The sequence below is a fragment of the Coregonus clupeaformis genome, chromosome 17 (assembly GCF_020615455.1).
Source record: "Coregonus clupeaformis isolate EN_2021a chromosome 17, ASM2061545v1, whole genome shotgun sequence".
Classification (NCBI taxonomy): domain Eukaryota; kingdom Metazoa; phylum Chordata; class Actinopteri; order Salmoniformes; family Salmonidae; genus Coregonus; species Coregonus clupeaformis.
The window spans coordinates 2,531,946-2,548,169 of NC_059208.1; the positions used below are offsets into that span (position 1 = coordinate 2,531,946).

At 43.7% G+C, this 16,224-nt stretch overlaps 1 protein-coding gene across 6 annotated transcripts in view; it reads right to left on the minus strand.

Annotated features, from left to right (window-relative positions):
• The window catches only part of LOC121562197 (clathrin coat assembly protein AP180), a 68,578-nt gene that overhangs the window by 15,954 nt on the left and 36,400 nt on the right, over positions 1-16,224 (minus strand). For 4 of the 6 annotated variants that reach the window (XM_045226023.1, XM_045226021.1, XM_045226019.1 and 1 more), the window contains exons 6-13: positions 15,713-15,806; positions 12,868-12,979; positions 12,464-12,570; positions 12,309-12,350; positions 4,490-4,551; positions 3,710-3,733; positions 2,767-2,779; positions 2,430-2,578 (exon numbers count right to left, since the gene is read on the minus strand). In XM_045226023.1, the coding sequence (XP_045081958.1) occupies positions 2,430-2,578; positions 2,767-2,779; positions 3,710-3,733; positions 4,490-4,551; positions 12,309-12,350; positions 12,464-12,570; positions 12,868-12,979; positions 15,713-15,806 (603 nt within the window). Of the gene's footprint in view, positions 1-2,429; positions 2,579-2,766; positions 2,780-3,709; positions 3,734-4,485; positions 4,552-12,308; positions 12,351-12,463; positions 12,571-12,867; positions 12,980-15,712; positions 15,807-16,224 lie in introns of those variants that run through there. The other 2 variants (XM_045226022.1, XM_045226024.1) reach the window with 2 other exon arrangements.

A 16,224-nucleotide genomic window follows, 5' to 3' on the forward strand; every position in this document is an offset into this window, starting at 1 on the left:
TCCGGGCAGCTGAGCGGAAATGGAAGAAAACTAAACTCCCTGCCGACCTGGCATCTTTTCACTCCCTCCTCTCTACATTTTCTTCATCTGTTTCTGCTGCTAAGGCCACTTTCTACCACTCTAAATTCCAAGCATCTGCCTCTAACCCTAGGGAAGCTCTTTGCCACATTCTCCTCACTGCTGAATCCCCCTCCCCCCTGCTGAATCCCCCGAGGAAGGTTGACGACATCTGATCCTCGTTTGTTAAGTCTAATGACACTGCTGGTCCTGCTCACACTGCCCTACCCTATGCTTTGACTTCTTTCTCCCCTCTCTCTCCAGATAAAATCTTGCGACTTGTGACTGCAGGCCGCCCAACAACCTGCCCGCTTGACCCCATCCCCTCCTCTCTTCTCCAGACCATCTCCGGTGACCTTCTCCCCTACCTCACCTCGCTGATCAACTCATCCTTGACCGCTGGCTATGTCCCTTCCGTCTTCAAGAGAGCGAGAGTTGCACCCCCTTCTCAAAAAACCAACACTCGATCCCACTGATGTCAACAACTACAGACCAGTATCCCTTCTTTCTTTTCTTTCCAAAACTATTGAGCGTGCCGTCTTTAGCCAACTCTCTTGCTATCTCTCTCAGAATGACCTTCTTGATCCAAACCAGTCAGGTTTCAGGACTGGTCATTCAACTGAGACTGCTCTTCTCTGTGTCACGGAGGCTCTCCGCACTGCTAAAGCTAACTCTCTCTCCTCTGCTCTTGTCCTTCTAGACCTGTCTGCTGCCTTTGATACTGTGAACCATCAGATCCTCCTCTCCACCCTCTCCGAGCTGGGCATCTCCGGCGCGGCTCACTCCTGGATTGCGTCCTACCTGACCGGTCGCTCCTACCAAGTGGCGTGGCGAGAAGCTGTCTCCGCACCACGTGCTCTCACCACTGGTGTCCCCCAGGGCTCAGTTCTAGGCCCTCTCCTATTCTCCCTATACACCAAGTCACTTGGCTCTGTCATATCCTCACATGGCCTCTCCTATCATTGCTACGCTGACGATACACAACTAATCTTCTCCTTTCCTCCTTCTGATAACCAGGTGGCGAATCGCATCTCTGCATGTCTGGCAGACATATCAGTATGGATGACGGATCACCACCTCAAGCTGAACCCTGGCAAGACGGAGCTGCTCTTCCTCCCGGGGAAGGACTGCCCGTTCCATGATCTCGTCATCACGGTTGACAACTCCGTTGTGTCCTCCTCCCAGAGTGCGAAGAGCCTTGGCGTGACCCTGGACAACACCCTGTCGTTCTCCGCTAACATCAAGGCGGTGACCCGATCCTGCAGGTTCATGCTCTACAACATTCGGAGAGTACGACCCTGCCTTACACAGGAAGCGGCACAGGTCCTAATCCATGCACTTGTCATCTCCCGTCTGGATTACTGCAACTCGCTGTTGGCTGGGCTCCCTGCCTGTGCCATTAAACCCCTACAACTCATCCAGAATGCCGCAGCCCGTCTGGTGTTCAACCTTCCCAAGTTCTCTCACGTCACCCCGCTCCTCCGCACACTCCACTGGCTTCCAGTTGAAGCTCGCATCTGTTACAAGACCATGGTGCTTGCCTATGGAGCTGTGAGGGGAACGGCACCTCCGTACCTTCAGGCTCTGATCAGTCCCTACACCCAAACGAGGGCATTGCTTCATCCACCTCTGGCCTGCTGGCTCCCTTCCTCTGCGGAAGCTATAGTTCCCGCTCAGCCCAGTCAAAACTGTTCGCTGCTCTGGCACCCCAATGGTGGAACAAGCTCCCTCACGACGCCAGGACAGCGGAGTCACTCGCCACCTTCCGGAGACATTTGAAACCCCACCTCTTTAAGGCATACCTGGGATAGGATAAAGTAATCCTTCTACCACCCCCAAAAAAAAAATATATATATAAATTTGTAAAGTGGTTATCCCACTGGCTATAGGGTGAATGCACCAATTTGTAAGTCGCTCTGGATAAGAGCGTCTGCTAAATGACGTAAATGTAAAATGTAAATGCATGTGTGTTTAGTGAGTCTGCCAGATCAGAGGCAGTAGGGACGAGCAGGGATGTTCTCTTGATAAATGTGTGAATTGAACCATTTTCCTGGCCTGCTAAGCATTCAAAATGTAACAAGTACTTTTGGGTGTCAGGGAAAATGTATGAAGTAAAAAGTACATTATTTTCTTTAGGAATGTAGTGAAGTAAAAGTAAAAGTTGTCAAAAATATAAATAGTAAAGTAAAGTACAGATACCCCAAAAAACTACTTAAGTAGTACTTTAAAGTATTTCTACTTGAGTACTTTACATCACTGGTAGATTGTACAACATAGCTAATGGTTAAAGCTAGTGTTGCACAGCAAAAACCCAGCAAAACACTGGCACATGAAATGGCCAACCTAAGAGCCCACAGCAGATGGGCACCTACTTGTTGGAGCTCTTGAAGGTGGGTGCCGCTGTGGGTCTGGCAGGTGGTCCAGGGCGGGCAGGAGCGACTGGAGCAGCAGCAGCTGTAGGGGCCGCTGGAGCTTTCGTAGGCGTGGCGGCTGCGGCCGGGGAGCCATTGGCTTCAGACTCCTGTCAGATGGAGGGTTAGCCCCGTTAGTCCATTACCATGGCGACGCGGCACAGTTACAGAAGCAGACATGGCTATGCTGTTTTACGCATTAATGAATACACTTCAAATGATCTTCAAATTATTGTCAGTCGTCAAAAAGATTTGTTGAGGTGCAGAGACAGAGTAAAATAAGGGGTATCTGACTCACCTTGGTCGGTGACCTGCAAAATGAAACAATAAGAATGAGTTAAAACCATCATAACATCACCAGATGATATGCACGGTGAAGCACAATGGCTGTTACTGAGCTGTGTCAAAGTGACAGCTAAAGAAGCACTGTTGTTTTGGTTGCAAAGAGCAGGCATTTAGAGGCAATTCCATTGTGAAAACATACACTCTTAGAGAGAAAGGCGCTATCTAGAACCAATAAGGGTTCTTCAGCTGTCCCCATAGGATAACCCTTTTTGGTTCCAGGTAGAACCCTTTTGGGTTCCATGTAGAACCCTTATCACAAAGAGTTCTACCTGGAACCAAAAAGGGTTATCCTATGGGGACAGCTGAAGAACCCTTATGGAACCCTTTTTTCTAAGAGTACTACATCGGTAGAGTTTAGATTTGCAACACTGAATAAAACAATATTGAATCACCTCCTTGCACAAAGCTTTTCATTCATATTTTCCAGACATAACAAATCCATGTTTTGCAATGACATGCATCAAAAGCTTTGAGGAGGTGGGTTGATCACAATAATATGACAACGAAGTCAATATGAACATTGACGAGCTAAGACACCAGATTCACGTCATATTAAAAAACGATGCAAAGTGAACCTTAGGTAAGTCCCGAGTCAGCTGTCAAAGTTCATATTAATATTGAGGGAGAGTGAAAACTCAGGAGAGATACTGAACAATCACAAATATGCCAAGTTCACATAAATTCTATAGAATCCCATTTGAACTTCACAACACTGCGAAACATTACTTTAAACTGTAAGTTCAAATGTCAATTCCATAGAATCCTCATGTGAATATCACGAAACAATTGGGGATTCTTTTTTTACAGTTTCATTCATTTCAATACAAGACAACAGCAAATAATGACCCGGCCCTCTCCGTCAACTCATTCTGTAGTAGATCCAGCAGAATACTTACACATCCTCTTTGTGAACATCCTCTCTGTAACACACATTGACAATCACTGGCATTTGCTAAGACTTAATCTGATACATTTCTTTCCATATTTCTAGAAGCAAGGTCATCTTATGAAATATCATCCGATCTGATGATGACCACAAATACTATCTTGTATCATTGCCCTACTAAGGTCCTGTCGAGAACACACGACTGACAGTCTGGTGATGACAGATTCAGTCCATAAAAATAACACAATCTAGAGGGCATACACTGGAGGTCCACATGATGTTAACTGAGAGAGGCTGAGCTTAATTAAAGCCTATGGGACATCAGGGTCAAGCACAGGTTTAATTTGGGTTCACTGGATGGTCACAGACTATTTTCACACCTTGATGGAGGCTCTTTAGCCGAAGTGTTGGTCAAATAAATCCACAGCAAAAGAGGCAGAATGTTTACATTTCAGTCATTTAACAGACGCGCTCATCCAGAGCGACTTATAATGGCACATTGACAGATTTCTTACCTAGTCGGCACAGGGATTCGAACCAGCAACCTTTCAGTTACTGGCCCCATGCTCTTAACCGCTAGGCTACCTGCCACCCCCAGTACGACTTTCTTTTTCACCTTTAGGGTGTGTATTCTTTAATTATTTACTTCACATACTTTTTAAAACCCAAAGCATGTGCATGCATACGAACTGTACTGAGATTGCTGAATTCTCAAATATTAAGTAGAAGTAAAGTAGTCCCACTCCCAACTATGGGGTACGGATTGGTGGAGAGTGTGGTTGGTACTTACGGCTTCTTCCCCTCCAGAGTGTTCAGGTGAGTCTCCAGAGACTGCAGGAGACTCTCAGGGGCCTGGAGAACGAGAAGAGATGGGCAACATATTACTACAGGGGCCACAGGGCTATAGTATACCGTACAGTACATGGATCAGAAACATAGGTTATGAACAGGGGTCTCCAACTTTGAGCCTGGAGAGCTACTGGCCATGCAGGCTTGACAGGTGATGACACTTGACTTGATTAAAGGGTCTGAAGGGAAACACATAGAGGGATGAGAAGAAGAGCCACAGGAGGTCTGACACAGAGAACAGGGGACAGAGAATGATCACATTGGGGCTAACAGGGAACACAGAGAATGGTCACATTGGGGCTAACAGGGAACACAGAGAATGATCAGATTGGGGCTAACAGGCAACACAGAGAATGATCACATTGGGGCTAACAGGGAACACAGAGAATGGTCACATTGGGGCTAACAGGGAACACAGAGAATGATCACATTGGGGCTAACAGGGAACACAGAGAATGATCACATTGGGGCTAACAGGGAACACAGAGAATGATCACATTGGGGCTAACAGGGAACACAGAGAATGGTCACATTGGGGCTAACAGGGAACACAGAGAATGATCACATTGGGGTAACAGGGAACACAGAGAATGGTCACATTGGGGCTAACAGGGAACACAGAGAATGGTCACATTGGGGCTAACAGGGAACACAGAGAATGGTCACATTGGGGCTAACAGGGAACACAGAGAATGGTCACATTGGGGCTAACAGGGAACACAGAGAATGGTCACATTGGGGCTAACAGGCAGCACAGAGAATGATCACATTGGGGCTAACAGGGAACACAGAGAATGGTCACATTGGGGCTAACAGGGAACACATAGAATGGTCACATTTGGGCTAACAGGGAACACATAGAATGATCACATTGGGGCTAACAGGGAACAGAGAATGGTCACATTGGGGCTAACAGGGAACACAGAGAATGGTCACATTGGGGCTAACAGGGAACACAGAGAATGGTCACATTGGGGCTAACAGGGAACACAGAGAATGATCACATTGGGGCTAACAGGCAACACAGAGAATGATCACATTGGGGCTAACAGGGGACACAGAGAATGGTCACATTGGGGCTAACAGGGAACACAGAGAATGGTCACATTGGGGCTAACAGGGAACACAGAGAATGGTCACATTGGGGCTAACAGGGAACACAGAGAATGGTCACATTGGGGCTAACAGGGAACACAGAGAATGGTCACATTGGGGCTAACAGGGAACACAGAGAATGATCACATTGGGGCTAACAGGCAACACAGAGAATGATCACATTGGGGCTAACAGGGAACACAGAGAATGATCACATTGGGGCTAACAGGGAACACAGAGAATGGTCACATTGGGGCTAACAGGGAACACAGAGAATGGTCGAATTGGGGCTAATAGGGAACACTGAGAATGGTCAAATTGGGGCTAATAGGGAACACAGAGAATAGTCAAATTGGGGCTAATAGGGAACACATAGAATGGTCAAATTGGGGCTAATAGGGAACACAGAGAATGGTCAAATTGGGGCTAATAGGGAACACAGAGAATGGTCACATTGGGGCTAATAGGGAACACAGAGAATGGTCAAATTGGGGCTAATAGGGAACACAGAGAATGGTCAAATTGGGGCTAATAGGGAACACAGAGAATGGTCAAATTGGGGCTAATAGGGAACACAGAGAATGGTCAAATTGGGGCTAATAGGGAACACAGAGAATGGTCAAATTGGGGCTAATAGGGAACACAGAGAATGGTCACATTGGGGCTAACAGGGAACACAGAGAATGGTCACATTGGGGCTAACATGGTACACACAAAGAATGAACACATTGGGGCTATCAGGGGACATACAAATAATTATCACATTGGGGCTAACAGGGTACACTGGGGCTAACAGGGGACAGAGAACTATCACATTGGGGCTATCAGGGGACATACAAAAAATTATCACATTGGGGCTAACAGCGTACACTGGGACTAACAGGGGACAGAGAATTATCACATTGGGGCTAACAGGAGACAGAGAATGACCACATTGGAGCTAACAGGGGACACAAAGAATGATCACATTGGGGCTATGGAAGTAATGGGGGACAATAGGAGAACAATGCTAATTGAGTGCCTCTCAATTTCTTTCACACAGCAGTTCAGTCCATTCATTACTTAACTCTAGCAAACTACTCATGCTTATGTTAAAGAACAATGCTTCCATCAATACAGTTCTACTGCATGCTCAAACTAACAGACAGACTGTAAACACATCATAGCAAAACATGCTGCACAGCTACAGATGGAAGTACACCTAATAGGCTAAGCAGTTAGCATCTAGCAACCCACATGTGCCTGTCAAAGCTAAATGGGCCAGCTAAATAAGTCTCACACACTTCCCTCTTAAATCACTATTATTTTCCTGCCCCATTTACCTTGGTCTACTTCCTCTGATAACCCAATAAATGTCTTGGCATTCTAGGTAATCGTGCCTGAAATGTAAGAGGCCTCGGAGCCAGACAGTACAATGATAAATCTCTGCCTTTGCAATATGAAAGAGGACGGCCCATTTCAGAACTAAGAACCAGTAGTACTGTATCTACTCTGAGCTTTCTTCTACAGCTGGGTCATTTTTATTAGGCCACACCGTAGCAAAACATTTTGCAACGGACAACGAAAAACCAGCGTTTCTTATTGGACACGTTCAGATAATACCTCCCAATTTAACTTCGTTTTGGACAGTTTTCTTCCACTTCGTGCCTATTGAAAACCACCCAGGTGTGTGATTGACTGTCACAGAGCTGCCAGGAGGAGGAGTGACAGTACCATCACTTCCACAGGCCAATTGGGCCATGTACAGACACACAGGGGTCCTTCTATTAAACAGGGGTCTCTACCTGATACAATCCAAAATCACAGACCTTCTTTCGGACAGCAAGCTGTTCAGGGAACATTTAGGTACATTTAGGGAGGGTCTGCTCTACACTGTTGGCAGTGATATCGCTGTAATGACTTTCTAAGCATCTTCAATGAGCATTCAAAGGAAAAGAATGACTATATGAATTGGAAGTTTCTCTTAGAATCTCCTCGATTCTGTTCAGCCTACAGTACGCTTATGAGGTGTACATATGTAAAGAATGCATTACGAAGATGGCCGTAATGTAAATCGTTACTCAGCATTTGCCTCTGCCAAAGGATACACTCCAAAGAGGGGTTAAGAGATCTGATGATTAGATCCTAATACCATCCATTTAGATGCTATTACACAGCCACAAACATAGTAGAGGGGGGCAAATATGATATTTCCCTGCTTCATGCCGTTCCAATGCTTTTGTATTCCCTACCGCACTGTGGTATCATCAAGATCCACCTGGAATTCACATATCGGTCTATCTGTCATAGATAAGAGGTTGCTGTTTCCACACAACAGAGAATAATACAATACACATGCTTACGGCTGTCAGGTAAATCCAGTAATAAGAGAAATATATAACATCTGGTGAAACAACATGATATGTTTTAATTTCGATTAACTAATTAAATGGCTTTCGTATTCGATTTCTAATAGTTACAGCTAAATCACTAGGTTGTTTAGCTGCCCAAATGGTGACTCACGGGATGGAGAATTCAGTCGAATTTATTGTGGAGCGTCACTTGTCTCAGCTGCCTAAGCACTGGCACTGGGAGCCTAATAACTCACACCTCTAGGCCAGGACAGTATCCCTAAAAGGATACTGCCTAAGAAAGAGCCTTAAAGGATACTCCTAGAAAGAGTTAAGGATACTGCCTAAGAAAGAGCTTATATGAAAAAGAGTAGAAGCTAATAAAGATACTGTAAAAAGAGAGGATATGTGGTGTAGAAGGAGCTAAGGATACTGCTAAGAAGGAGAAAGGATACTGCCTACGAAGGAGCCAAGTCTGAACATAGTGTATACAGGCTTTCTCTTTGCCTCTCCACCACATGCATACAAACATCAATGAAGACACATAGATTGTTCTACGAGGCAGTCATTTCACTTGACAGTTTATAAACAACTAGTACTGTAATAGTAATAGTGCTAGTAATATGACAGGAATCTCTCTAAACAATAAGGAACACCCAGAATGTCCAAACTGTGACATAATGCTAACCAGTCAATCTGCTAGTTAGCCGATGGACTCCATTAAAATCCAACCACACACACAGGCCTTTCAACCCTAATCCATGCTCCACAACTCCCCCAAACTCACAGTCTTGAATCAATGTATCATTACCATGCTTTAACCAGCTCCTCTTTAGAGCAACACCATGACATGACAGTAAGCTCAACCCCCCATTTCACATCCCACCACCCTCCCGGTTGGCTAGTAGTCCAACCAATCATGCATGTCAGTGTGGTCAAACCCCCCAGCAGATCTGCACCTGCCCAAGGCTGTGATATTAAAGCAACCCCTTTCCATCCACAGTCCACAGTCCACACGGTCATCAGTGCATCATGCTCTCAGTGTAAAGGCATACACACTACCCGCATCTGCCAGGGAAATACCCCAGCCATGTATATAGAGTCTTCATAATGTTCATGAGTGAGAGTGTACCCCTTCCCCTTGGCCTAAACCCCTTTGATGTTTGGAGATCTGAAGGGTATGTAAAGGTAAAAGCAGTGTGGTGGTTGAGCTTCCACCAAAGCCTCCACCTTACATATCTGCAAACAGTAAAGCTTTATAGGGCCAAAGGGAATGGGGTAGGGAGTAGTTGGGACACACAGTTAGGTACTACATACTTAATTGAGGGACGCATACTGTTCATGGGATTTCAGATACCCTCTCGGGTGATTTTGACATTATGGAAACTCTATAGTTACATTCTGATGAACTAAGATACAATTGTTGAGCTAAAACCAATGTTAAATCAGATCTTAGCTTTTAGCGGAATAGCTCTGCAGGTATTGAGACTTCTCCAATCTGTTCCTTCAGTCACATCAACCTGGACTCAGGGGTAGACGTAAAATAGTCAATGTAAATCCGGGACACTCCAATTAGTATGATATGTTACGTTTTGTATGGTATGTATTAATTTGTGGATGTCCATCATCCATTTCGTATGATATGTTACGAATTACAATTTGTACAATATGTTATGAATTGCAATTTGTACAACATGTTATGAATTTGCAAAACGGATGATATGTTACGAACTCCAATTAGTTGTGGCTAACGTTGGCTAGGTGGCTAGTGGCTAACGCTAACTTTAGCTAGGTTGCTAATGTTAGTTAGGCTAGGGGTTAGGGGTTCGGGGTTAAGGTAAGGGTTAAGGTTAGGGTTAAGAATTAGGTGGAAGGGTTAGCTAACATGCTAAGTAGTTACAAAGTAGCTAAAATGTAGTAAGTAGTTGCAAAGTTGCTAATTAGCTAAAATTCGAAAGTTGTCCGTGATGAGATTCGAACACGCAACCTTTGGGTTGCTACACATTCACATTATACATCCATCCATCCACCCGACCAACACCGTATTTTCGTTTTTGCCTTAAGTAACCTTCTGTCTTATTTAACCTTACCAAACGTAACATACAGTGCATTCGGAAAGAATTCAGACCCCTTGACTTTTTCCACATTTTGGCACGTTACAGCCTTATTCTAAATGTATTTATTTTTTTATCATCAATCTACACACAATACCCCATAATGACAAAGCGAAAACAGGTTTTTAGACATTTTTGCTAATATATTAAAAATAAAAAACAGAAATACCTTATTTACATAAGTATTCAGACTCATTGTTATGAGACTTGAAATTGAGCTCTGGTGCATCCTGTTTCCATTGATCATCCTTGAGATGTTTCTACAACTTGATTGGAGTCCACCTGTGGTAAATTCAATTGATTGGACATGATTTGGAAAGGCACACACCTGTCTATATAAGGTCCCACAGTTGACCGTGCATGTCAGAGCAAAAACCAAGCCATGTGGTCAAAGGAATTGCCCGCAGAGCTCCGAGACAGGATTGTGTCGAGGCACAGATCTGGGGAAGGGTACCAAAAAGTTTCTGCAGCATTGAAGGTCCCCAAGAACACAATGCCTCCATCATTCTTAAATGGAAGAAGTTTGGAACCACCAAGAGTTGACTGCCCGGCCAAACTGAGCAATCGGGGGAGAAGGGCCTTGGTCAGGGAGGTGACCAAGAACCCGATGGTCACTCTGACAGAGCTCCAGAGTTCCTCTGTGGAGATGGGAGAACCTTCCAGAAGGACAACCATCTCTGCAGCACTCCACCAATCAGGACTTTATGGTAGAGTGGCCAGACGGAAGCCACTCCTCAGGCACCCAAAGGACAAAAGACACCTAAAGGACTCAGACCATGAGAAACAAGATTCTCTGGTCTGATGAAACCAAGATTGAACTCTTTGGCCTGAATGCCAAGCGTCATGTCTGGAGGAAACCTGTGGGGATGTTTTTCAGCAGCAGGGACTGGGAGACTGGTCAGGATCGAGGGAAAGATGAACGGAGCAAAGTACAGAAAGATCCTTGATGAAAACTTGCTCCAGAGTGCTCAGGACCTCAGACTGGGGTGAAGGTTCACCTTCCAACAGGACAACGACCCTAAGCCCACAGCCAAGACAACGCAGGAGCGGCTTCGAGACAAGTCCCTGAATGTCCTTGAGTGGCCCAGCTAAAGCCCGGACTTGAACCCGTTCAAACATCTCTGGAGAGACCTGAAAATAGCTGTGAGGCGATGCTAGCCATCCAACCTGATGGAGAGGATCTGCAGAGAAGAATGGGAGAAACTCCCCAAATATAGGTGTGCCAAGCTTGTAGCGTCATACCCAAGAAGACTCGAGGCTGTAATCGCTGCCAAAGGTGCTTCAACACTGAGTAAAGGCTCTGAATACTTATGTAAATTAGATATTTCCGTTTTATTTGATCTAAAAACCTGTTTTTGCTTTGTCATTATGGGGTGTTGAGTGTAGGGAAATGATGATGAGGGAAAAAAACAAACAATTTATTCAATTTTAGAGTAAGGCTGTAACGTAACAAAATGTGGAAAAAGTCAAGGGTTCTGAATACTTTCCGAATGCACTGTATCATACTAATTTGAGTGTCCTGGATTTACATTTACTATGTTACAGCATGTCTAGCCTATGAGACCAGGATGTGACCAAATGCATTCAAGAGAGTTCAGTGTTGTTACTCAATTTCCTATAGGCTGCTTTGATCCCCAAAAGTGAGGTTTTGACTAGATGGCATACAGCTTTTGTCAGATTTGACTTTTTGTAGCAGGTTAGGAGAACTAACGTAGCAGGCTAGGATAATTCGGTTAAGATTAGGATTAGGGTTAGGGTTAGCAAAAAAGCCATGACCCAAAGGCGAGCTGTATGTACTACACACTACTCACACTCTCAGCCTGTAAGAGCAAGCTGCACCTCTGGAAGTAAGAAGAGAGGGGGCAGAGTGGCTGTCAATCACAGGGGAAGCACAGCTCATTAGCTGCATGGAGGACAGAATGGATCAAATGGATACGCCCCCACTCTATGAAAAGTTCACCATTGGTCAGGTAGACAATGACATGTCCAAAAAAAAGGACCAATCCTGTGATTGGTTGATGCTGCTAGAGAAGAGATTTCTGGGAGTTGTTGGCTATGCCCAAAACGCATGCTACCCCAGGTGAAAGAACACCACAACACTGACATGCAATGCTGGTACAATGTAAGTACAATGTGAATAAAATGTTACTGGATTAGGAGAAAGTGTATCATCCCACTGAACATTTAAGAAATTTGGCTTAAAAGGTCAAACAGGACTTACCTGAGTGAGCTCGGGGATATCATTTTTGTCAATTCCCATGGTCTGTAAAAGAAGATGTTGACATTTCACCTGAGCCTCCGTATACCATGCTTGTCATACAGGCTGTGGATTGAACTTTTCAACAGTAAAGTGTATTGTCGGATTTTGTCTTTTACCTCAGCGATTTTGAAGACCTCAGAAACCCTGGTCATCCGTGTCAAGAATCTCTTGTAGATCTCCAGCCCGTCTTTGCACTGTCCTCTCTTCATCTGGAAAAATTTCTCTGTGAAGAAAAAGGGGAATCAACATGTTTATTATTACACAACCTTTTTTTTTTTTTTTTTTTGTCATTTAGCAGACGCTCTTATCCAGAGCGACTTACAGGAGCAATTAAGGTTAAGTGCCTTGCTTAAGGGCACAGACAGATTTTTCACCAACCATTGAGACATTACTATTACATAAAATGAAAAGGACCACATCTATTTCCATGTCTTGAATCAAATTTAACCTGTGATATTCATCAAATATAAACAGGCACGATTATTGTCCCAGGAAGTAGAAGAAAAGGGTCAAGCCTTGCCTAATAGATTGATGATCCCGTCGTTGTAGCAGGCATATAACTTGATCAGGTCTTTGAACATCAGGAGGAAGCACGCATTGATCACCCCATTGGTCAGTTCATTGGGATGGACCTATAGATAAACAAGGTGAGATTAGATCACACTGAGGATGGGAGATTTGAGTTGAAAGGTAATAGGTTTGTAGGTAACTGCTTGGCAATGGTGGAAAAAGTACCCAAATGTCATACTTGAGTAAAAGTAAAGACACCTTAATAGAAAATGACTAAAGTAAAAGTGAAAGTCACCCAGTAAAATACTACTTGAGTAACATTTTTTAAAGTATTTGGTTTTAAATGTACTTAAGTATCAAAAGTAAAAGTATAAATAATTTCAAGTACAGATACCCCAAAAAACGACTTAAGTAGTATTTTTACATAAGTACTTTACACCACTACTGCTTGGGTTGAGTTGCCAGGTAGTTTAGGTCAGGGATACCCAACCCTGTTCCTGGAGAGCAAGGTTCTAGGTTTTCCCTCCAACCCTAATCTAGCACACCTGATCCTAATAATTAGCTGATTGATAAGCTGAACTAGGTTAGTTACAGCCAGTGGCGACCCATCATTCAGGGCAGGTAGGGCAGAGCCCCACTTGTTTTAAGCCCCACATTATTACCTAAAAAATGGGGTTGCCTGTTTTGCATGTTATTTTGGCATTAATACATGTCACATATCAGTTGGAAAACAATGTAAAAAAATAAATAATATATATATATATATATATATCATTGCGTTAATAAAGCTGCATACAAACATGTTCTCTTTTTTGCTTTCTTGAGTAAGGCAGCTCCAAAATGCAGGTGTTTCAGCCTAGCTCAGTTCTTTCTGTGGTGGTGGTGGGGCAGCCAGCGGAAAATACGGAGTGTAGGGGTTGGTAATGTGTCACCGCCAACTCTAAGGGTAGAGCTCGAAAATTCAAACCCCTTGGGTGCTGCCATAGAGTTACATTAGAAGTGCCCATCCAAGAAGGCTCAAGGTCATTGGCCACAGATAAAATGACGTCAAATCACGTTATATCTACAGTAGCTTTGATTGGACTGATCATGTCAACATCATACTTTCAAATCTTGGCTAGCAAGCTAGCAGTCATCATCATGAATCAAGTCGACAATCTACTGGCAAATGCTTTTTAATCCTTGTCATATTAAGAGAAATAATGAAGATAAATTATAGATAAAACGTATCGGTGCTCATCGACATAAACATTACACAACAAGTTGGAAATCGCAAATTCAACAATGAGTGGTTTGGAAGGAATTAGTGGCTAACTGCAAGCATTGCAAAGCAATCACTAGCACTAGTGTGGTCCCAAGTCTGAATTTAAGGGTCTCTTTTCCAAGCTTAAAATTATAAACATTCAACATTGGCCATGCTGTCAATACGGCATGATTTCTGCCGCGCTCAAAACAACTGTTAACTCAGAACTGGGAAATCTGACTTCAGTGAGTTCAAGACAACTGGTAACTCAGGAAAAAACGAGCTCAGACTGGGAAAATACGTTTTGAACGGTCATCCAACTCGGAATTGTAAGTCGGGAACTCGGGCCTCTTTCTAGAGCTACGACCTGAAGATCACTGACGTCATCATGATTTGACCTTGTTTTTTTCCCAGTTGTCTTGAAAGCGCCATAAATCCAAAGTATGCCAGACTTTGATGCCAAAATTTGCCCACAAAGGTCTATTTTCCCCTCTTAATTTTGCCTACTGGTCTGACTTGGTGGTGCACATGTAGCCTATTACCTGTTTTAGAGAAATGTAATCATCGAATATTGTAAGAGCTTTCATTGTCTGCTTATATGCCCCCTTTATTTATCTACGGTTCTGACTTGGTGTACAGGGAGAATACTGTAAGAACGGGCCATGTTCTGAATTCTGTCACTGTACATTTCAAAAGTGCTGAACAAATAGTTATATTGACTACGTCCGTTCTAGCTCGCTCATTAATGTCTTAATCAAAATTACGGATTGCCTCTTATGAGCTTGTCGTCCCCTTATACCATAGTTTGTACATCTCAATTGTCAGTAGAAACCACATTTGTTTAAGCAACTCAGCCATATCAGCTATGTTTTTTTAAAAGGCAGTAAATGAGGCTGAATGAACTGTTTCGCTGCCAGACAAGGCTCCACTGATAGCCAGGTGTTGGGACTGCTGTTGGGACAGCTTTATGTAGGTCCTAACAGTTTGTGGGCACTGTTTGTCACCGTTATAGAGCAATTAATATATTGTTTAGTGTTGTGTTGTGTTGTGTTGTGTAGTGGCTTTGCTGGCATGCATCCCCCCCCAAAAAAAATTGTTTGCTCCATCAAGATTTACATGCTAAAATCGCCACTGGTTACAACTGGGGTTGGGTAGCTCTCCAGGAACAGGGTTGGAGAGCTTTGGTTTAGGTTATTGTTGAGGCATGGGGCATAACAGGAGGTGGCCTAGCAATCACAATAATTATAATGTGACAAAGTAGACCTATGTACTGCATGTAAATGTTGTGTTTCGTTGCGTTGTGTTGTACTGTGCTGTACGGTTGTCTATTACGTGAATACTGTATGTCTAACGTTACATGACTCTTGGCTGTCCGCCTGTCTATGTAAATAGACAGAGATAATTTCATAATGCAGTGTATTTTTATCCTAGTCCTGGGGACCCAAAAGGTTGCACATTTTTGTTTTTGCCCTAGCACTACACAGCTGATTCAAATGGTCAACTCATCATCAAGCTTTGATTAATTGAATCAGGTGTTTAATGCTAAGGAAAAAACAAAAATGTACTTCCTTATGGATACAAATATCCTCCTCATCATCATCATAATACTCACATCAAACTCCAGCAGGGCGTCTATCTGGCTCTGCAGAGTGGGCATTCCTTTCAACAGCTTCTCTACAGGCATCGTCCTCATCACCCCCTCAGCTCTGAGAAAGAAAGACAGACAGACAGACAGACAGACAGACAGACAGACAGACAGACAGACAGACAGACAGACAGACAGACAGACAGAGGACAAAGGAGCAAAGACATGGTACAGTATGAGAAAACCCTGAATGTTGGTTTGAGGTCCATTAAAAACGTTTTTTATCCAGTTGTTTGTGTTGATGATCTGATGATTTTAACGTTGTCGATATGTTCATTGTTTTTTCTGTGCTGGGTGTATTGGTACTTGTTTGTATTATCTGGCGTAGTCAGATTTTCCCATTAGCGGATCAATACAAAATCTTTCTTGATACAGTATGCTGAATTAAACCCTAATGAAGGTCTATTGACGAACACATAGGTTTAAGATCCATTTAAAACATTGTGGAGCATACAATAATGTGCTGCCATTTATTTTTC